Consider the following 22,734-nt stretch of genomic DNA (forward strand, 5'->3'; position numbering starts at 1 on the left):
GATTCTGGACAAGCCAATCAGCATGACAGAAAGATTAACTATAACTACAATAACAGTAAATAGTGAGACTGAAACCAAACATCTCTCAGTCCAGACTCCAGTAATCCCACTCTGTGCTGTTGGCAGCAGTCTAAACTGTCTCCTCTCTTCCCACTGTTCCCACACAGCCAGCCAATAAACACTACAGTGTCCTAGATTTGTTTGCGAGCAAATTTTCCAACTAGCATGTAAGAACTAAAACATTGCACATGCGCAGTTTGGGTTTTCTGCAATTCTGAATCATTTCAACTGATCTAGCTAAAAATAAACCTTCCATTTCTACCTTCAATCAAACTCATTCAAGCGTTTTATTTACGTTTTTTTTTTTTTATTTATTGTCTAAGGAAAGCTGGCCTTATTTCAGTTGCAACTTATGTCTTTCCCCAGGTCCTTTGACTGACCCTTAAAACATGCTTTTTTTTGTTTGTTTTGTTTTGTTTGTATCATTTATGGTCTGTGCGTTTGTAACTGCAACAGGTTTTCCCAAATGTAGTTAGCCCCAGCTGTAAAAGGGGGACAGGTTGCAGAGAACAGCAGCATTTCACAGCCCAGATGCTGCAGCTGATGGAGCAGTGGCCTCTGTATGCTCCAATGCTCGACAACAAAAGCTCACTGTATTGTGTGGCATGTATTAGGAGGCTCAGGTGTCAGAAGAAGGACCCCAGAGGACTATACGTGTGTGAGATGAGTGTGCATGTGTGTATTTGTTGTGTGTATAAACGGTTGTTTAGCGATTATAGTTGGTTAAACAAGTCAAACGTCTTCATAATAATTATACATTCTTACTATTATTATTAAGTGGACAGTTTTGTATGGGCATGTCGGATGTAAAGAGGCTATAGTCCTTATTGCAGCAGCTGTGCACATCTGCCCCTCCCATACCAACATATCCAGTTTCACATCAGCAAAAGAATAACTTTGTTTGTATGTTATTAATTGCTTTCAATGTTGTATCACTTGACCCAGGACATTGAATTCATTCCAGAGACAATTTGCTTTAACATTAGCGACAGCTTTCAAACAACTGCAGCAAAATTTGATGCTGACATTTTGATTGTCTTGGCTAACGTCTCCCTTGTTCGTTGTCACTCTTAAAATGTAGCTTTTCGTGGAAGCCATTGTATCGTCATAAGCTAAAAGTATTTTGTTAACAGTTTTAATTTGGTTCCTCTCAGTGCATTGAGTTGTGTGCCCTCAGATACCCCATACTGCATGTGGGCAGTATTTTAATGCATTTCATGTGTCATACTTTGTTTGACAAATCCATTACAAAAGATACAGTAAGACTTCATCATAGTATTAACAAACGCTGAAGTTTCAGACTGAAAGAAAACAAAATCCTTTGCTTAATTGTCCGTTTCCTTCTTGAAGTTTTGACTACAGGGTTTTTCAGGGGTCTGAAAAAACAAGACTGTTTCCCAAAAAAAAAAACGTCAACATCTTCTTTAAATGTTTTTCATTCCTTTGGCTTTGTTTTTGGCTGCTCGGTCAAAGCTTTCATAAATGTCCAGCCTGTGTTCAGGTTGAAACAATGCACATTTCGTTGTCTGCTCTTTTTGCTTTCAAAGAAGTGGGGTGCAGGGGTCTGAATACGGAGTGGCACTGAGCAGCTGGAGTGTGGTATTTTGGTCTGGTTTATCCATGTGCTTCATTCCTTTTAATATTCTCTCCTCTGTTTGATTTAGGCTGGGAACGGTGCAGCAGCCCAATCTCTCATATAGGCTCAAAGAGGCAAATAGGGACAGGATAGATGTGTTGGTGTGCACTGTTCAGTTGCCAGAGCAGTTGGTGAATATGTCCAATCTGTTCTATGAGATCTGATATAAGATTTCTACAAAGATGGAAAGGAGGTTGACACTAAATGGGTCTCGTAAGTAGGCTGTGCAAAAAAAAAAAAACCTTTACAAAAACACTTTTCGTTGGTTATGGAAACTTTCAGCATGTAGTTCTGAGACCTGGGAATGTTTTAACACCACTAAAAGGAAATTTAATGAAATACAATGAATAATACGTTTGAAGTGTCAAGTTGTTAAAATCATAATCCAAACTGTGTGGTGCATCAAAAGGATTTAATTTCCCTTTTTCAATTTTGACTCATTCAAACACCAGCCACCATCGCTCAAACAGATATAGTGTTTTGTATTACTTCAAAAGGCTATGTGATGGGATCATAGTATCCTAGAGACTTTCCATTGGCATTGTTTCCATAGTGCTGGCATGTAATGTTAGCACATTCAGTGCCACCTCCATGTAATGGAGGTGGCACTGAATGAATGCGCATGAATGCGTTTGGAGGTTGGAGCCATTTACAACATTTTGCAAGGCCACATTCTCTCAGCTGCTACATATGTAACCAACCAGTATGAGGAAAAATATGATTGAAGTAAAGACAATGTGTAGTAAAACTGAGGTATTCTTTCAGGTTTTATAGAGGCAGTACAGTTGTAGTGTGACTGGATCTAATAAGCTTCAGTATGCTTTGGTTTTTACTGCCAGTGTTATTCCAGTCACATCATCCTCCATCTCATTTGTTCCCATGTAGCACTTGTCACTTACTTTGTCAGATTGTATATTTGTATCTAGCCTGAGGCTCCACTGGCTGACATCTGTAATACCACCACAAGCTGTGAAAAAAAGCAAAGGGCAAACAGCCAAGTAAGCAATGTTGAAGTTCACTCTATCCCATCTTATGAATGACCTCTTTCTGCTGGTCATATTTCCTCAACATCACTATTGTTGTCAAAACACAGCTGATTCCCAATGGTTCTGACAACCAGCCACAGCTTAACCTGGACACACAACATCCTGAACACGTCTTAAAAAAAGCCATAACGAACATCTTTCGAAGATAATTTTGAGTGATGCATATGATCGCAGTTCATGTGTTCATGATTTGAAGAGGTCAAAACACAGTTAAAAGTATGAAAAAGGTTTAAATATAAATTATGTTCTCCTGTGCACTACTTACTGACTTGGATAGAAGTCATAGTAGCACAATTTGTTTTGTTTTTTTATATAAAGAAAATCAGCTTATAAAAGAAAATAGGTCTAAATAATAACACAAAAACAAATCACTTACTGCAGCATACATTTGGTTTGGCTTTTTTTTTATTTGTGTTGCACAGAAAAGTACTCAACTCCATTTCACAGTGACAAATAGGGAGAGCCTGAGAGAGGTGAAATGAAGTGTGAAGAGAGTTTCAAGCCTGTTTGCAGTGTTTTCATTAGGAGAAGCAATACTGTTTAGCCCATGTCAGACACTGCTAACAGGCAAAGCATGAAACATTTTCACACTTGATGGATGTTGTAGACTCACATGTTTAAAAGTCTGACTTGTGTGTAATATTTTTGGCTGGATGAAAAAAAAAACTCTTGAAAATAGATCACCATCCGGTTAACACTAAGAATAATGGAGAACTCAAGACATTTTAAATTGATAAAGATTAGATCAATGAAACAGCCTTTTATTTAATAGAAAGAGCAAAACAGCCAGTTTAACTAGCACATGAAATACACAGTGGCTTACGAGCTAACCTCCCTCTGCAAAAAAAATTTGAGCAGCCAGTGAGCAAAGGGGAACTCCTATCTTTCCTTGATTGTGAAATTGTTTATAAAAAGTAAGGACATCAGCTTAATGACATTAGTAACAGGATGGCTCGCAGCTTCTCCTAACACCTGAGGAGGTTTTAAGAGCACATGAGTGACCCTGTTCTACACGGGGAACCAGTTCTACTTTGGTTTGTTTGTTTGTTTTAAAAAGAAACTGATCGATAGGGACAATTTTTGATTGTGATTAAAACCATGAAAACAAAAATAATTCTAATGAAAAAAACAAACAAACAAGTTGAACTAAATAGCGACTCTCAGCTCCGGCTTATACACTGTTTGTCTGAATTAGAAAGACACATTTTTTCAACATGAACCTTTTTGGAGTTTTATTTCTTTTAACCTTAACACATACAAAATGAAGCTTTCAGAACATGTGATTATATATTCCACTGTTTTGCTTGGACTGTCTAACCCTTTTGCTATTATTTGAAGCTCATACATCACTGTGAATAAGACCACCTGAACAGTGATAGCCAAGAGTGGTTAAAAACTGGGGTCATTCAATGTCATGACCAGTTGTGTTCTATGGTCTTATTAGTTAGAGGTGTATACTAGTGTAGTGTACTCCTACCACATGGAATATTCTTAACCTGGCATCTAAACACATTGTCCTTCGTGAGTCAGCAAGTGCCCGCCCTTTACACTTGATAACTGCCTCTGCCTTTTTCGTTTCTCTGTCCAGCCTCTCTCTGCATGGACGCACCAGTAATGTGCAGTCTGCAGTCCGTGCTGGCAGAGATGACGGGAGTTGTACTGTAGGTAAAGGTCAGTGCAGTCAGAGGTGGATGTACTGCTGTGGAAAAGGTCACTGTGTGCAGAGAAGGGAGGAGAGTACATCAGCTGGATATCAGGGCTGTCGCCAAGGCTTTAGAGACAGCAGCGAACAAGTGAAGATAGGAGGAGGTGCAGAGAGAGAGGAATGAAGGGAGGGTGATATGGTTTCTGTGTATCACTGTTCTCTGGAGAAAGGTCATGAGTCAGCTGTGGTGACACCAATAGCTCAGAGCATGAAGAACATTTTCTTGCCATTTCCGTGTTCATGTGGGGATATTGGGGATATTGGGTGGAGGTTTGCCTCAATATCTTACAGTAACTGTGTATTAGTGAGCCAGGTGAGTTACCTCTTGGGTCCTGCAGCCTTATCACACTGCAGGGGTTGGCCTCTCTGCTAATGAAGTCATCTCTATCCCTATTGCCGACCGCTTGCTGGGGGCTGAAAAGTAAGAGAGGCAGAGAGGGAGAAAAGGGAGGAAGAGTAAAGATTGATGCTCCCAGTTGAAAAAGGAAACGTTTGAAACAATTAAAAGAGAAGTGAGCAAAGAAAGAAAGAACAACAGTCAAGGAGAGTGAGGGGTGAAGAAAGAAGGGAAAGCAAGTGAGCACTGCACTGCGTGTCATTGGCCCCCTGGCGTGAACAATCCATCTCAAATTGATCTTGCAGCTTGGCCCAGCAGGGCATTCTGAATCAATCTCAAATTGATCTCTGTGCCAGAGGTCGGGAAAACTAGCAGTGGAGCTTATCAGAAATATAGTGGTGCTGGGAGGATCTGACAGGGAAACTTATCACACTGCACAACAGGAAATGGGCTCAGAGCCTCCGGGGCAGTGGGGAGGACGAGCCTGCTCCCTGTTCACACACACACAACAGGCAAAGCAGCACCCAGATTAAATGTCTTTGCGTGTACCCAACACAACTGTACGCTGACACATGCTCCCCAGTGTTCAACACGGTATGGTGAATGTGCATAGAAACAGACAAACACACACATGCACTGTCAAGACATCATTACACAGCCACAGGCTACCTAGAAAAATATAAAGTTTGTCAGAGCATAATTTGTCAATATATATTTTACGTCAGACAGGTGAGATTTGAGGCCTGGAGCTCCTAATGACTTACAACATGTTTAATGTGTCCTCAGCAAGGCTGCGTGAAAGGCTAGAGGAAGGACGATCAATACCCGCTTTCATTTAGACGTTCAGTCAGCTTAAGGGAGCAACCTGCCTTTCCAGGCTCAGTGATAAAAAAAAAAGAATCATAAAAACAATTGCTCAAAAGTGACTTTCACCTTACAGTATCTCAACAACTAGAAAATGAAGGTAGGAACCACAGACTATATTTGGTTTTAAAATGGCAGGGGCTGAAGATTTGCTTTCAACTTCTGTTGGCTCATCTGCAGCGGGTGTCCGGTTAGGAGCACGGGAGGCACCTGACGCTAGGTCCGTGTCTTCGGTTGACATCTTTGCAGAAGTACTAACTTAATCACCAAGTACATAATAGACAGGAGACATGTTTCTCTCTTAGCTGGAAGCCGCAATGCCCCGCTCTGGCATGAACTCAGAGAGCAGTGAGGCTTCGCCCTCCAGTGTGCCTAGAAACCTATGCACACTGAATGTGTTTCAATTAGGGATGTCCGATAATAGCGGAGGGCCGATATTATCGGCCGATATTGACTTAAAAATGTAATATTTGGAAATATCGGTATCGGATTTTTACAACCGATATTGGAACCGATATTTGAATTTCCGAGTCTGCATGAACGCAGCATGGGACGTTTATGGGCGCGCGCTTGATGACGTTAAACAACAACAAATACAACACGCTGGACTCATGGCTAACAAGTTAGCTCACCCAGTGAATGAGGTGTCCGTGGTTTGGAACTATTTCCAAGTGTCAACTACGGATAATAAATTTGCAATGACTGCAAAGCGTCGGTTATGCGAGGAGGAAACAAGGTGTCTTCCTTTAATACATCAATTTTAATAACCCATGTCAAGAAGAATCACGCAGAGTTGCTACATTTGCGCAGCAAAGTGATGAAAAGAAGCAACAGCCGAAAACCACACAGTTGTCGCTTAAAGAGTCAACTGAGAAAAAACAACAGCTCAAGCACCTACAAGCGAGACAGCGCAGGTGAGTAATTGATTAACTTAATCATCAAACTAAATTTAATCTGCTGTGTTGAGTGCGACACATTTTAAAATATACATTACATGCAATGAATACAATAACCATTTGGCTGTCAGTGCTTCAAAGAAAAATAAATAATTGAAATTCTATTAAAGAAATGGAGGAATTCTATTATATATTTATTCCCTGTCTTTTTTATTCTTTCTTTAGGTGCATGCATACCTAGGAGAAGCCATCCCCTCGAAAGGATGCCCTTTGGAGTACTGGAGGCATCAGGAGAGAGGATTTTGTTACTCTCAAAAGAGATTGAGCCCAGTATATTATTTGACAAGTTATGGCCAGTCATTCATTGACTATGTTTGTTTACAACTAATGGACTGAAGATATGCCTCTTCCTTTTTTTTATATTGTCTGTGGTGTTGTTTGAGGCTGTTTGTTGTTGAGGTTTCTCTCTAACACTAAATAAATATGGCACTTTTTTCCATAATTTAAGTTGTTCTCTTATTTTTGTCAGTGTGTACATTTGGAAAGCCATGTTTCATTCACATATACATCCAGTGGGGCATCACAATAAAATTAGGCATAATGTGTTAATTCCACAGGAGATATTTTATGTTGTTGTTACCTAACAGTTTTGATGTAAAAAGCCTGCATATATCGGTATCGGAAATTAAGAGTTGGACAATATCGGAATATCGGATATCGGTAGAAAAGCCAATATCGAGCATCCCTAGTTTCAATCAAATAATGATAAGTTCATGGAAAAAAAACAACAACTTTTGAAGACCTCAGTTTCCCCAGTTATGTTCGAAAAGTACTCTTTCACTTCTTTAAAGCCAGCAGCAACTTTTCAGCACACAACCACGGACTGGAACATACAGAAAACTAACTCTTACTTCATTTTGATGACAGAAAGAGCTGCAGAATGACACTGAGATAGTGTGAGGAGAGAAATACTGGCACTGAGAGAGTGCAATGAAAAGCAGGGAGGAGGGGAGGATGTGTGTCTTTGAGCGTGTCAGCGTTTGAGAGGGAGCAGGAGAGGTTTTTCTGTGGCCTGGTCTCTAAAAGCTCTCTGTCAGCACAGAGGGGTAATGGAGGTTAGCAGGGTGAATAGAGGGAGTGTAGATGAGTGTGCGAGTTTAGAGAAAATAGGAGTATGTGGGTACAAGTGGCTGCATGTCCCCAGAAGTACAGCATCAGTGACCCCAGGGACCGCACAGAGAAATAACCAAGCCATCATACCTGTATTTACAATCAGCTGAATGAGGTGAAGAGGTGAGATTAAGTAAGTGTTGGATTTATGTAATTGTGCAAGGAAACAGAGATGATGTGAGTGTTTTTTTCCTGCTCCTTCTCTTGTGTTCCTCTCATTTCTGCAGTAGTAAACAAAGAAATGGCCTGATTACAATTAACTTGCAAAAGGTTAGCACCCACGACTGCACTGCAGAGAAAATGCATATATGTGCCAGGATGCTGTTTGCACGTATTTGATCAGAAATCATGCACTGGCCCTTTCCATTAAAATGATCCTTTTTGCAAAAACTTCTGATTTCATGACAAATTTACTTTTGTGTGACTTGAAAAATAAAATCTTAGAAGACAAACTGGAAACAATATGTTGACATTTCTGTAATTACTCCAGAGCTGTCAAAGGCCCAATCTGGCACACACAGGCCCGCACTTTCTCCACCTGTGGAGCTGTTACACATGACAGGTGTGACTGTATGGATGAGCTGCTCCGCTGACTCACTCCGGGGAGGTAATATTGACAAATGGCAAACAAGCATCTGTTCAGACATGACTTTACAATTAACAAGTAAAAGGTGACTCCCTCCCTATCCAGCCCATCATCTGTGGAAAGGCAGCAGATAGCAGGGGCAAATGATTCAAAGTGCAGCTGAAAACTATTATTTGGGCATTTGCCCCTCGAAGTTTAGCTGTACGAACACACAATCTAAGAGTCATACGCTTGTCTCCCACCTTGAACACTTATTTTCTCTTCACCTCTGGTTCCCATTATTAATTGTTTTCTAACTTACAGAAGTGGGTGGCAGACATGCAGGGAACTTGTTGACCTAGCTTAGCTAATGTTTGCTGAGGATAAAGTTTTGTTCAGTGGGGATGGCAGACTACAGTCAGAGGTTGACTCTGTAAATGTCAGTCCTGTCGATCACAGTTTAACCACACAAAAATCTCTTGAGGGCATTTTTGAGTGGCAGAAAAGTATTTGTCTTCCATATTTCCAAAATGTTTCAAGCTTTTTTTGGATTTGGATTTTGACTTCAGCTGGATAACAAACTCTATACACAGCTACTTATACACACACGCACACACATGCACTCACACTTAGAGTGTTGGTGTCTTTGTGACAGTGTCTCGTCTTATATGGTCTCCTTTGGGTAGCAGGCAAATAAGCTAATTTTAGCTGCTTGTAACCATGCTGCGTTGCCCTTCATGCAGTTAAGCTAAAGTGACTTTTAGCTCTTAATTCTTTAGGAAATTCAGGACAACAGCAAAGTTCAGGACATAAAAAAGGTGCAGTGGCTAGGCAGAGCTGAAAATGCTGGAAGGATTAATTACTCAAAGCAGCCTTGGGTAACCTTTAAACGTTGCACTCGTTTTGATCGGGGGGTGTTAATCGCCCCTGTTAGAGGAAGTGTCTTGATATCTGTGCTCCTCACACTCTTTATGGATAATGGGCTGAGAGAAGGGGTCTTATAAAGAGCCCTAGATGTCACTTGTCAACTTAACGTTGTGCAATGCTGCTAATTAGCTCTAAATATCATGAGCTCTGAAATTTCCAATTACAGTACTGCTCTCAGCCAGACCTTGTGCTTTTGATGAATGACACAAAGTGAAAGCAGTCAGCTTTCCTGCAGAGAAACCACACATATACAAAACAATGCACACACTGCATCAGTAACAGGCTATGAAATGTTAACCAGTGCCTGTTTCACCTCTCAATCCTATGTAAACTCTCGAAACGAGTCTCAATACACATTTTTAAAGTTGGTAAAAATATATATAAAGAAATATCGGGCTAATTGGACTGCAGATGGTCTCAAGTCACGCCGGAGAATTGGACTCATCCCACTCCAAACACTCTGCCTCCAGCAGGATTAAGTCACATTCTCAACACTACTGAGGGGAGCATGTTTCTCCATCCAGCTAAAGCCACATTTATCTACAAATGTACACATTCATGGTGTGTAGACATTCCTTCACCCACATACATGCAAACATTCAAATAGTCTCTGAAACAGACAAACACACACACGCACACACATTTGTATTTTCAGCCTTGCTTTGTCTTTTTGTAGCAAACTGAGGCTGGCCAGCACCAAACCTCTCTGGATGATATAAAATGTTTTTACCTTGACAAAATAAAAAATAAAAAAGTGTGTACAGTATTCATGTATTCATTTCCTGAAAGAGAGCTGATGAGTAATTCATATAAAAGCAGTTTGAGTTTTTAATCACAGCAAAACATGTAACTGTCTGATTTGAAAGGCAGATTATGGTAATCTTGTATTGAAATAGTACAAAACCATTCACAGTGAGCTCCACCACCTTCCCTGCTGTACAGTATGTGCAACGCCATTGTGTTTGTTCTTATTTCTTTTATGTTTTTAGTGTTGCTGGAATTCCGTATTTGCTTCAGTTTGATCAAAGCGCAGCATTAATACTGTCATTAAGGTTTGATGGTAACTTTATCAAGCTTCCCCCATAGTTGATGATTAAACATTTGCACTTTATGTCTGAGAGATAAATGCAGGAGCAGTAAATCCAATATGAACCTTCAGTTTCAGTTTTATAAAGGCTTTTAGCAGCAGCTGAATAATCCACGTAGGGCTCTTCGTCTCTGAAACTATTTGGCCCTGTGATTATAACAAGGCAGTCTCAATGAGTTAGTTAGTTATTTAGTTAGTTAGTTAGTTAGTTAGTTAGTTGGTTAGTTGGTTAGTTAGTTAGTTAGTTAGTTTGTTTGTTTGTTTGTTTGTTTGTTTGTTTGTTTGTTTGTTAGTTTGTAAATTTATTGACTGTCTCCTGAGGGAAATTCTTTTCCACAGCTCCATACATTGTCATAGTACAGATTCGAAAACATATACATTCATCTAGCAGGGGGGCTTACACACAGTTGACAGTTATACATCATTTGGGGTACATGGGAGACATACTAGTCTATGGTTTCAGACATTTATCTGTGAGGTTTTGCTTTGTTAATTATTTGTATGGCGGAGGGGATTAGGCTTTATTGCACCTTATACTGTGATACCTCCTACCAGAGGGGAGGGAGTAAGAAGTAACGGTTGAATAGGTAGGTAATGTCCAGGAATACTGCATGTGCAATATCTTGTTGTTTAGTGTTATTGTGCTATTAATCCGGTTATTAAGGAGTGTGTGTGAGGGGATTGTTCGCTATAGCTTGTTTGAGGATTCTGTACTTGTTAGATTAAGATTCCCTTCAGAAACAACAGCTCCCAAAGTTCAACAGAGGTCACCTTTTTTCTACAATAAATGGACTCAGATTTGAGCCCATTTCAGGCTAAAAGTGAATATTTTGCTGTAGCTGTGGTGCCAATTTTAGATCACTAACGGCCTTAAAATCCTGACTTGGTTTATTGATATTGGTTTTTTTTTTAAAAAAGAACAGCAAGTTAAGAATTATTTGAAAGGTTGTCAACTGGAAACGTTTTATCACATCATCCAGTGATAAAAGACTAGACTCTTTTTAGTCCTGTTTCCACAACGATTTCAGCTGAACATCGTAACCTTTTGTTGACTGTTGGTTTACGAGACCAAGGCAAATTCATTAATTATTCAATTATTCAATCAGCTGAAAACAGAGAATTTTCACTTGGGTTTTTGTCAATAGATATGTTGTTGTATGTGGATAACAACAACTACAGAATGGCTGACTCCAGAGTTCTGTTTGTGCTGCTCAATATTGATATAATAACTTTTCTCAAGCAAACACAAACTTTTGTGAAAGAGCCTTTTTTGTAAGTTTACATCTCACCACTCTGTACAAATAAGAGCATGTGTATGTGTGTGGTTTTTCATTACAAAATCACAATGCCAACTAATGGCCTGGCATGCATTAGTATATTTAGCTGTTTTCGCGAATTCGTCTGCATAGCGGTTGCTATAAAAACGTCTGATTGGCCTTTTATTGATAACAAAGTTTGATGCAGCACTTAGCCTACCTTAAAAAAAAAAGAAAGAAAAACTCGAAATTTTAATTGAATTGCCAAATCTAGTTCAACTGGCGAACATTCTGTTGTTGTGTTCAGAAAGCATTTTTAAAAACATACTTACTCACTGACTCATTGGTATCTATTAGACATTTATCCCCTGTCCTTTAACAACATAAGTGTATGTTCTAATTACTGTTTGCTGGTAATGATACTAAAAAAAGGCTGATTCATGAGAGTTGCTCATAATTTCCAACACTAACTGTTCTGGCTGGTGGCCTAATCAAACATTAGGCACACCACATTATGCCTTGTCGCTGCCATGGCTGAGCCTACAAGCTCGCTGTATCAGAGAGGAATGTCCACACCCTGACAGCTGGAGGGGAATCTGACTCATTCCTCTTTCTGTCCCAGTCCTCCTTGTCTCTTTGACAAACGCAACACTTATCCTTTTTCACCCTCCCTGTCCTCTGTACATTATACACTCTTGTTTGAGAGCTTTGGCACGATGGCACTGGCTCCTCCTTCTCCTTCTCCTCCTGCAGTTTGAGTGTTAGTTTACTGAGGATGAGTGTGAGGGGACAAGGGGAATGCAGTCTGATGGACAAACCAAGGGTCAAAGACGAAAAATCTGTCTCCAATGGGAGACTTCTATATTGAGTCTCCTGTTCCCTGATGAGTGTCTGCTGTCTGATAAGTAGGCCTACTGCCTGTTATGCTCCAGCTCCAGTCCTGGCTCCTGTTCAGTGGCTTATTGATGCAGTGCTCCCCAGCTTCTCTCTATCAATGCAATGCACCTCTTCTCAGTGTGCCTGCAATCAAACCTAAAGGGCTGTGAGCCATTCACTGCTACTTAAACTAAAGCAAGAAGGGATGAGTGCAATTTGACACATAAGCCTTGTGAATGTAAATGTTTTGTGAACCTCTTCTCCTCAGACTGAGTAAACTGTTCTGGAGACGTAATTTAACATTGATGCATTCAGGATATAAATTTACGAGCTCCTTGAATTGCCATTACTCTGGTTCCTCTTAAGCTCCAGGCCTGCACTACATATATCACCTTCCTGCAGTACATACAATGTGATGGGGACCACTATTGGCCAGTCAGTAATGGATGTCCAGGAGCAGCATTACATGGAGATGCGTTATTGATCGGCTACTGTCCTGCACACATTATTGATGAAAGCAGCAGAGTGTGTGATCGCTGCATGTTTAAGTATGTTCTTAGGAAATAATAAAGATGCTCTAAGTCAACTGTTAATTCTCCCTCAATAAGCGCTACACAAGCTGACATGGGGATGTGGCAACATGGTTTGAAATGTGGAATAAGCGTATCAACAATAGTGGAGGTCATTTTTACTTTATCAAGTAATGATATATCAATAATCCTAATTATAAAAACCCTGTAAAACCTTCAATCAACGTTGCTTGTAATGCAACATTCCTATCTGAGTAAAAATTTACTAGAAAACCTATACGTCAAAAACATCTCGTTTTGTGGTTTTGACAATTTCTTAACACTGTCGTGGTGGAGCCATTTTTCATGACATGTGTATTGCGGACAGGAGAGCGAGATAAATGCTATGCTAGACACATCGTACATAGCAGTTAGCTTACACATACAATGTCAGTTTATAGATGCCTCTTTTGTTGTCAAAGTTCTTAATTTAATACTTAAATAATAGTTCTTTAGAGTAGTGCTGTGACACTAAAACTGGCCCAGAAACATTTATCTCCACATCCAAAAACAGGCAGCCTTGGTCAACACTTGACAATGGTGGTGATAGCAGAAAAACTGTGTTACATAAAAAACACCCTATGTTGCTTAGTTAAAAGGCTAATATGGGATTAGTTTTCCAACAGCTATAAAAATGAAAGTGAAGTTAGAGAGCCAAGAGAAATGCATGTCTGTATTCAATGGCAGAGGTAATTCAAGCACGACTCATGAATTTTGCAAAATGTAGAAAGACATGTGAGTAAAGCTGAGTAAATAACAGCGACAGTGATTAAATGAGAGTGAAAGAGGGAGTAGATTAGCTTGGTCTGTCCTCAGAGAGTGTCTAAGAGAGGACGAGCTGCCAGCACTCCCTTCATCTTCTCCTCCTCCCTCATCAAAGCCTCTCTGCACTCATCTTGATCACACTCGCCCCTTACATCCTTTCGTCTCTCCCTCTTCTCTATTCCCCTCTCTGTGTCTCCACTGATTGTCAATCTATGAACACAAATGTAGATTTCTACTTCATTTTTTTCTACTGGGCAAGGGAAGAAAATCCCCTGCACAGATTTAAGTATAATCTAATTTCTTCTTGACTGCATGCTGTCGTCAGTCTCTCTGTGTAAGCGTGGGTTGTATTCCAATGTGTTTATTTGTGATTAATCCGCTTTGTTGTGTTTTTCATCTGTGACTTTGGTTAGGGGATCATTTTCACAAATACAACCTGTTACAACTGCTGAGTTTTCAGAACCTAGTGAAGATACTTTACATTTTGTTTATTTTTGAGGCCCTGGAGCATGCAGACTGACCTCCATGATAATGCATATCAGCATTTTAAATGTCTTGAGAAAATGGAGAACATTGTTCCTATATGTCTTTCAGTAACAAATCAGCATAAAACTTTATGATTCATCTCATCCACAATTTGGGTAAAGTTTAGTTAGTATTAAACATTAATACAATGCAAATGATCATCATCAGCTTATTTTAAAATGACGATGATGTTAAGGTGTCTTTTTAATTTTTTATTTTCCAATCCCCTTTAAAAACATTATTTTAACGTCTGCATTTCAAACACAAAAGATGTGGAGCTTTTGGGTTCACCACTGAGTCTACAAAGGTAAACGGAACTCCGACAGAAAGAAATGTGCCTATAACCAACCACTATCTTTGAGATACCGTAAATTCCGTACTATTGAGCGCACCTGGATATAAGCCGCACCGGCTAAAAATAAGTAAATAAATGTATTTGTACATATATAAGCCGCACTTGATTATAAGCCGCAGGTGTCCACGCTATAACAAGAGCCATTTACACAGACGTAGGCTACCGGTAACATCCGCAAATACTGTAGCGTCCGTACGGACGTTAAAGGACGACGAGAGCGTTCAAATAATAACTTTTAATAACCCGATCACTGTCGGCCGTGACCACGCCGTTTACAGCAGAGAGCAAAACCATAACTTGCCGTAACAATCCAACTCTCTCCCCCAGCGTTCTCTCATACAGCTACTCAACACGTTCTCGCTGGTGCATTCACTGACTCTCCACATAATCGGAATTATGAACACATTATCAACTACTGACTTTACAACATGAACCGTTACAATACGAAGCCTAGCCGACGGTGTCTGTAACACGGCTGATGAAAAAGATGACCGTAATATATTTCACAAGAAAAAGTCCATCCATTCACTGCCTCAGAATGACTTCATTACTCACTTCCTCAGTCTCTGTTGTCGCTGTCAGTGTCATCTTAACGTGCAGCAGCTCTGTTAGCTTCTTTGACAGCCAGTTCGATCGCCTTTAACTTGAAAGCTGCATCATATGCATTTCTCCGTGTGTTTTCCATGATGAGGGTGCGTGCATGAAGCGCAAAATGACTGATATTAAGATCCGACGTGACGAAGTCAAATGTTTTTGCGGCAGAAGCTCATTGTCCCCCATAAAAAATCCATGCATTAGCCGCACCGGAGTAGAAGCCGCAGTGCTCGAAGTGTGAGAAAAAAGTAGCGGCTTATAGTCCGGAATTTACGGTACTTACTTGACAACAAGTCCCATTTTTTTGAGGGAAAATTATAAGCAAATCTACCCCACCAATATTTAGATATGCTACAATATAAAGGATGGTTTCTGTACTTGGAAAAAAAAGCCCAAACAATTCAGAAATGTGTACAGCTATTCATTGTACTGTACAACTTAAAAGGTAATTACCAGAGTTTTTTTTATTTTTTATTTCAATTCTAAACTCTGCTGGAAGATAATTGAGAGAGGCCAACATTGTAGCAATTTGCTCTCTGTGCTTTCTCTTTGTTAAAAGATGAGCTGCAGGGTTTTGAATCAGCCAAAGCCGAGCTGCAGCTCTCTGACTGAGGAAGGCACAAAGAGAATTACAGTAATCTAAGCAGGAAGACACAAACGCATGGATACATTTCTCAGCACTTGAAAGAAGAGAATATGACTAAACCAAGCATTATTTCTTTATGGGAAAAAGCATGATAGAGTAGTTAATAATGTGTTAATAAGCCTATGTGTGAAAAGAAATAGAGACTAGTTTAAGAAGATGTAAAACAGCAAAAGAGAGGGGCAGCATGCAATGTCTGAGGCTGATCTCACTTAGTAAGTTTACATGCACTGTTAAGTCGGGCTACGGTTACAGCTCGACTAGGCCTTTTGTTTTTGTTCCAGTATAGCACCATGTGATTTATTGGCAGATATACATCCTGGGCAGTTGGTGATATGTTTGCTTTCAGCTATTACTGTTGGATCTTCTTCGGGTTTACCTGTTACGGCGCAACAAACAATAACCTGGTATATCTCTTAAACAAAAGAAAAAAATGATAACTTTACAGCTCTGTACATGTCATGTGATCCCAATAGGGCTTATGTTGATTTTTGAAGACAAACAACAACATTCAAATACAGGTGCAGGAAATGTGGAGCATTCACAGTATGTCATGGCCAAATGGGGTCCAATCGAGGTCTTTACAAGCAAGACTGGTAATCAATTCCCATCCACATTCTCTGTGTGTTAGTTTGAGTTTGAGACGAGACGGACTTACATTTTACATGCATTTAAAGTCCAGTTTTAGTTGGACTGACACCAGACAACAACTTTTATTTTTTTGTGTTTTTCTATTGGCACAGTAAGGGGAAAAAATATATATATATTAAATAAATAACAAAAACACTTTGATTAAAAAATAAGAAAATTCAAACACATTTTTACAAAAAACAATCTCCAATATCTTTTATTACGTGATTTCAAAATGTTCACTTAAAACCTATTAAATTGTATTTTAAACCTGTATTTTCAGAATGGCTCAAGACAAACATGGAGCTATATATATATATTTTTTAATTATGGAGCAAATTTAAATCAATGACCAACACATTTTTGGAAGTGGAGGACAGAATAAGAAAGAGAGCTCAGGTTTTAAACTTAAGTGACTCAATCTAATCAATCTGTCAGGAATGCTTCACAGATTGTCATTGTTACACATTTGCACACATTGTTATGAGCCATTCATGAATAGGTAACTTAACAAATGTTTATTTATTTTGGGGCTTAGATAGGCAACTGGGGCTGATTGAACATTGACGTGTGACTTGAATCCAAACTGTCCATTTAAAGGACTATAGCCCCCTTACAGAGGCGTGACCTAGCCACCAAGGCCACCAGCACCCCCATGTGGTCACTGTTTTAAAGAAATTCACAGAAAATTATCGACATCAAATGTACCATAATTTTTTATTATTTTATGAGCTAACAAATCATTTAAACAGTCTAGTCTGATAACAATTCAAAGATCCATCACAGTGTTTTTGAATGTTGGGAAAGAAACATTGGACAAATGACGAAAGTGGTGATTAATTATCACCCTTGATGTCCACACAATCAAAAACACATGAATCCCTCAAAAAATGTCACTTTGAATCATTGTCAGTGAGATTTAAATTGTATACGTCAACTCTCTCAGCCAACTAAATCTCTAATAATCCATCAAAGACTGAGAGACCAACAGACAGAAACGCTCTCTCTCTCTCTCTCTCTCTCTCTCTCTCTCTCTCTCTCTCTCTCTCTCTGTCACACACACACACACACACACACACACACACACACACACACACACACACACACACACACACACACACACACACACACACACACACCTTTGAGCTCTTTCCATTGATTCTGTTTCTGTGACTCAAAGGGTGTGTGTTATACCCTGGTTGGTGAGTTTGCATGTTGAGGGACACCTACCTCACGAAAACACCATGTCTTTGTCTAATGCAAACACACACACACACGCACACACACACACACACACACACACACACACACACACACACACACACACCTACACACACACACACCAGCAGGCATGCTGAGGCTGAGATGATTTATAGTCGGCCATGTCTAATGGATTGCTTTGGCACTTGAGAAATTATGAAAAGAAATTAATTAGCCTTTAGTGACCCTGCTGTCCATCTGCGTCTCTGGCTTTCTCTTTTCACACACACATACACACAAAAATACGCACTATAACAAATATACACACACTATCACACGTTCAGTTTTAACACACACAGTGACCCAAGCACTCTGCTGCTCACTTTGGAGGTAATTATGCTGTAAATGGGCTGTGCTCACCTGTCACATATTTATCGCATTAAATCACAATCTTGCCATATCATTTCAGATATTACCGTGAACCTCCAATAAATAAAAAAAATTATTTTATGTATGTACATATTAGACTAATAAATAATAATGTGGCACATATGTTGTTTATGTGCTAAGATAGATAATTTAGCATCTGTTGCAATCTTTAGACAAACTGCATTCTCTACCAGCGTGAATACATAAGTTCTATTCTATATTTTTTTTTTAAATCAAAATTATTTTTTGCAGCTTCATTACCCTAATGCTTTTAATGTTATGCATACAATACCAATGATAACAAAAGTTCAGAAAGCTTTACCTATAGACAGATTAAAGATCATTATTTGTGAATTTAGATATTAAAAGGTAGGGCGGAAAAGGTGCAGCGAGACATGTAGACTGACAGTCAGGCCAAGAGAAGTTATTATAGCACCTTACAATGACAAACAGAAGTTTAATTTAATGACATGACATATAGTAGGTTAACCAGGAAAAAGGAACAGCAGCTTAGTTTCCCCTCAGTGAGAATTTGAAAAATAAATTATTTTCTGTCTCTCCCCTGGTTCAATTCACTCGCAGAACAGAAAGCAGAACAGCTGAGGGATTTTTTTCTGTCCTTCTGCCTCCAGTTTATCCTTTAAGGCTTCATGTTGTAGATAATTCAATGCTCTGCTCGTTTTGGTGTCTTCTATGTGTGGTAGGTTGAAAGGTGGTGAAGACTGAGTTCAACAGGAGTCCAATGAGGAAGACAAGAAACTGATGAGTTGCTAAGCCAACAGTTTATTCATGCAGCATGGAGAGAAGTTATCATGTGTGCATCGCAGGCACTCAGATACATTTCTTTGTATGGAGGTGTTTACCGAAATTGAACTGCATAAGTGTACTGTCTGCGAGGCTCTGAAACTAGTCATGAGACAGGTTTTGAAACATGCAGAATGCAGAACTACAAAGGTCACTTTTAGTAGCAGTCTATGGGTTCAATTAAATGTCAAATGTTTGATAATGAAGCACAATACCACATATGACTTCATATGTTACAACTGGTTTGCAGAAGAAGCCTAAACCACACCTGTCCTTCCTCAGTTTTCAGAAGAATAACAAAAGCATGTCTTTAATTTATACCTTCCCATTGGTGAGAGTCTTCTTCAGAGAGGAGCAGTTGTCATGAAGGATTTTGTGTTTTCCTCTCTCCTGAGCTCAGGAAAGCAGCTGTTAGGAGACTAAGACGGGGTCAGTGAGAGTATAACACAAAAAGATGTGAGATCTGACAACTCCAAAAATAAATTCCCATGAGATCAGATGTTTGTTTATCTATCAAATGCTTACATGTTTAGTCTGTGGAGAAGTCTTCCCTCGCTGTTTATCCTGACATGGCATGCCATAAACATCTCTCCTTGAGATAAGTTCCAGGAGTACAACCAGGAAAATCTCTACCTCCCTGAGTGACAGATAAGCAGATGGCAAGGACTACGAAATGGTGTCAGCTCCCCAAATTATGCTAAAGTCCTAAAATATCACATTTTGTAAAAGATTTTTTTTGTGACAGGCTGCACTGTGGTGTAATGGTTTGTCCTCCCACAGAAGGAAGCTTTTTGGTTCAAATGTTTGTCTGATGGGGGCTTCCTGTAGTTTGTATGCTCACCCCGTGAATGAGTGGGTTACCTTACTTCAGCTTCCTCCAACTCTCCAAAGACATGCTCATTATGTTAATTGGTGACTTAACATTGCCCGTAGGTGTAAATTTAAGCATGAATGTTAGACTCAATATGTTAGCCTTGTGAGACTTGCAACCTGTTCAGGAATTACTCCACCTCAGTGACATGAGAAAGGCTCCAGCTCACTGTGACCTGAACAGAATAAGAAATGTAGATGATGAATGGATGAATAATTGGGACTGTCTACTGACAATGTTTTGTTTCACTTACTGTAAAGTGGCTATAAAGAAAACCTTTTGATCAAAAATAGCTCTAAAGACTTCTACATTTGAAAGGACATATAGAGACCCTCAGAGATAATTCATAAGACTTTTCAGTTCCCCTCTTTGTCTTTGCTTTAAGTTAACTTTAGTTAACATTTTCCTTGTGAATTATGATTTCAATTTCAATTATTAGTTTTCAAGTCTTTTTCAATTCAGCATAATGTCTATTTAGTAAACAGACGTATGCGTATCAAACCTGTCTTGAAATTATGTTCAGATCTGTCACCCTGACAATCAACATGATGTCATCTTGTTAGTATGAAAACTAAAAGCATTGATGGGGGGTTCACAAAACAATCAAGGACGCCATGTACACTTTTCATACGGGTATTGTGTTGTTTTTTAATGTATTCTTTATGATAAGACTGGCCAGAATGTTGGAGTAAACAAGAGAAAATCATAACAATTACATTAGAGAATAAGCAAATATAGAAGGAATGAGTCAGTGAGAGAGACAAAGGGAGACAGGGGGAGGGTGAGCAACATGGAGGGATTATTTGCGACTCTGTGCAAGGATTAGACAGGAACGATGAGCTCTGACACACAGAATGTGATCTCGCTCTGGCTTAGTGTCACTTTTCTTTCCTCCACTTCTTGTGGCCTTTTCTGCAGGTACACACAAACTGCTGGTCCATATAAGTTCACTGCTGTCACATAACTAACCTGCCTCTAATTCTCAAACACAAACACACGCACACACGCCTCACAAAGTTTGCACATAGAGGTGTTCAGTGAGCAGCTGGAGTGGGGGACTATTTCTAAGTTTTTTCACCTTGGATGCTGCAGCATAACAAATCCATGTCTTTTCCTAGAGGTCATAATGCTCTTTCCAGATGAAGTTATTGTTCCATACAACATTGATGAGATACATACAGATTTACACAATGAATCACTAAATATACTTACTATTTGTTCAGTGAAATTACGTCATTTCATTTTGACAAATGCTTGACTCATCCCCTGCTCTGTCTTTCTATCTGCAGATCTGAGTTAGACCTGGAGTATGATAGCTACCATGAGGACTACTATGACAGGTACTGTCAGAAAGCTATGCATGGCAGCACACACACCATGTTGCTCGTCTGTGTCACAGGAGGTTAAAGGAAAATGGTTAAAGCAGATTCTCCCAAGAAGTCTTTGCACCCCATCACTGTCTGCCACACAGCTGTCACTCACCCTGTCTTTACTGACAATGTCGCCTGTTACTGCCTAACAGCCACACTCCCCCCCCCCCCCCCCCCCCCCCCCCCCCCCCACACACACACACACACACACACACACACACACACACAAACACACACACGGACACATAGATGCAATTGACTCAAATATATACTAAGAGTTTGTGTAGGTCATTCCAGATGTGTTTGTTCGCCACCTTGTTTGCCTCTATGGGGGTTTGTTCTCTGGTGGGCCCACTGCCCGGCAGAGATGTAGTTTTGCTTGTGTGAATTGTGTAATCTGAATTTTTGAGTTGACATTGTTTTTGATCAGCCTTGATCAATTCAATCCACTCAATCACAAAAGACCCTTTCCCCTGATCATACATAGTATATGTGTTTAACATGCATACAGTTAAAGTCAAATAAGTTACATTTAAAGGAAGAATTTGCAACTTTTTGATCCAGTAGATGTCGCCCTTGATCACTCCAGCAACACACCTCCTACCCTTCTCCACTCGCTTTTGCACAAAGGAGTAATGAATTACTGTCGAACGCAACATAATTAAGCACCATTATGCACAAGCGGAACTTATAGCTTCAACTTGCACATACATTGTGTTTTTGACAAACATCAAATAAGCAGTGAGTAGACTTTTTTCTCCAGTCCTATACTAAAACAGCTGTATACACAAGGCCCCTCCCATCCATATAAACATGCTATAAACACAGCTCTGACAACAGTGGTGGGACTTGTCAGTCGTTGTAGAAAGTCATGACTCAGAGAGACATTTGCAGAGGATATACTTAATATCTGCTGTATTAATGTGTAATATGTTGCACATTCTTCCTTTAAAGAGAGAACAGTTATTTTAGCTACTTGTTCTGCATCCTTACATAAAGGTTGCTGTGTATAAATGATCCAGTAATCCCTCTCTACAGGCTCAGTTGGTCAATAGTGCCTAGTGCTACCATGACCTAAGATATTAACATTAGCAAAAGAGGTTGCAATTTCAGTGATGATGCCAAAAAAAAACCGTCTAATACAACAGAAGTGCTCCTGAAAACCTTTCAATACACAAAATGAGCAATAAGATATCTACTAAATTAAATCAAATAATGATGTAGGCCAACTATATCATCAGAAACTAAAGAAACATACATTGTTTAATTGCTAGCTTCTTTGACAACAACTAAGCAGCGGGTATATCCTCCTTTGAATTTTTGATCCTGGTGTGGAATTTGTTTGACCACAGAAGGTTAGCAGCTTCAAGGCACCCCACAGCTGTTTTGGCTGCCTCCTTGATTTGCCAGATATGAGAGTTATCACAGCAAACCAACAGGAGCTACATTGATCGAAGCGGGCAAGCGAACTGGTTTGGATATAATACTGTACCCAACTTAAAAAGCCTGCATATTTGTCTAATAAGTTATACGTCCAGAAACGTGGTAAAACTA

General features: G+C 39.6%; 1 protein-coding gene across 1 annotated transcript in view; it reads left to right on the forward strand.

Annotated features, from left to right (window-relative positions):
• Window positions 1-22,734, forward strand: part of LOC306821655 (heterogeneous nuclear ribonucleoprotein C-like 3) — a 41,330-nt gene that overhangs the window by 11,266 nt on the left and 7,330 nt on the right. Inside the window, exon 3 of the mRNA XM_079340199.1 lies at window positions 21,100-21,150. Within this exon, the coding sequence (XP_079196325.1) occupies window positions 21,100-21,150 (51 nt within the window). The remainder of the gene's footprint in view (window positions 1-21,099; window positions 21,151-22,734) is intronic.

This window comes from Symphodus melops (genome assembly GCF_947650265.1).
Source record: "Symphodus melops genome assembly, chromosome: 3".
Lineage (NCBI taxonomy): Eukaryota > Metazoa > Chordata > Actinopteri > Labriformes > Labridae > Symphodus > Symphodus melops.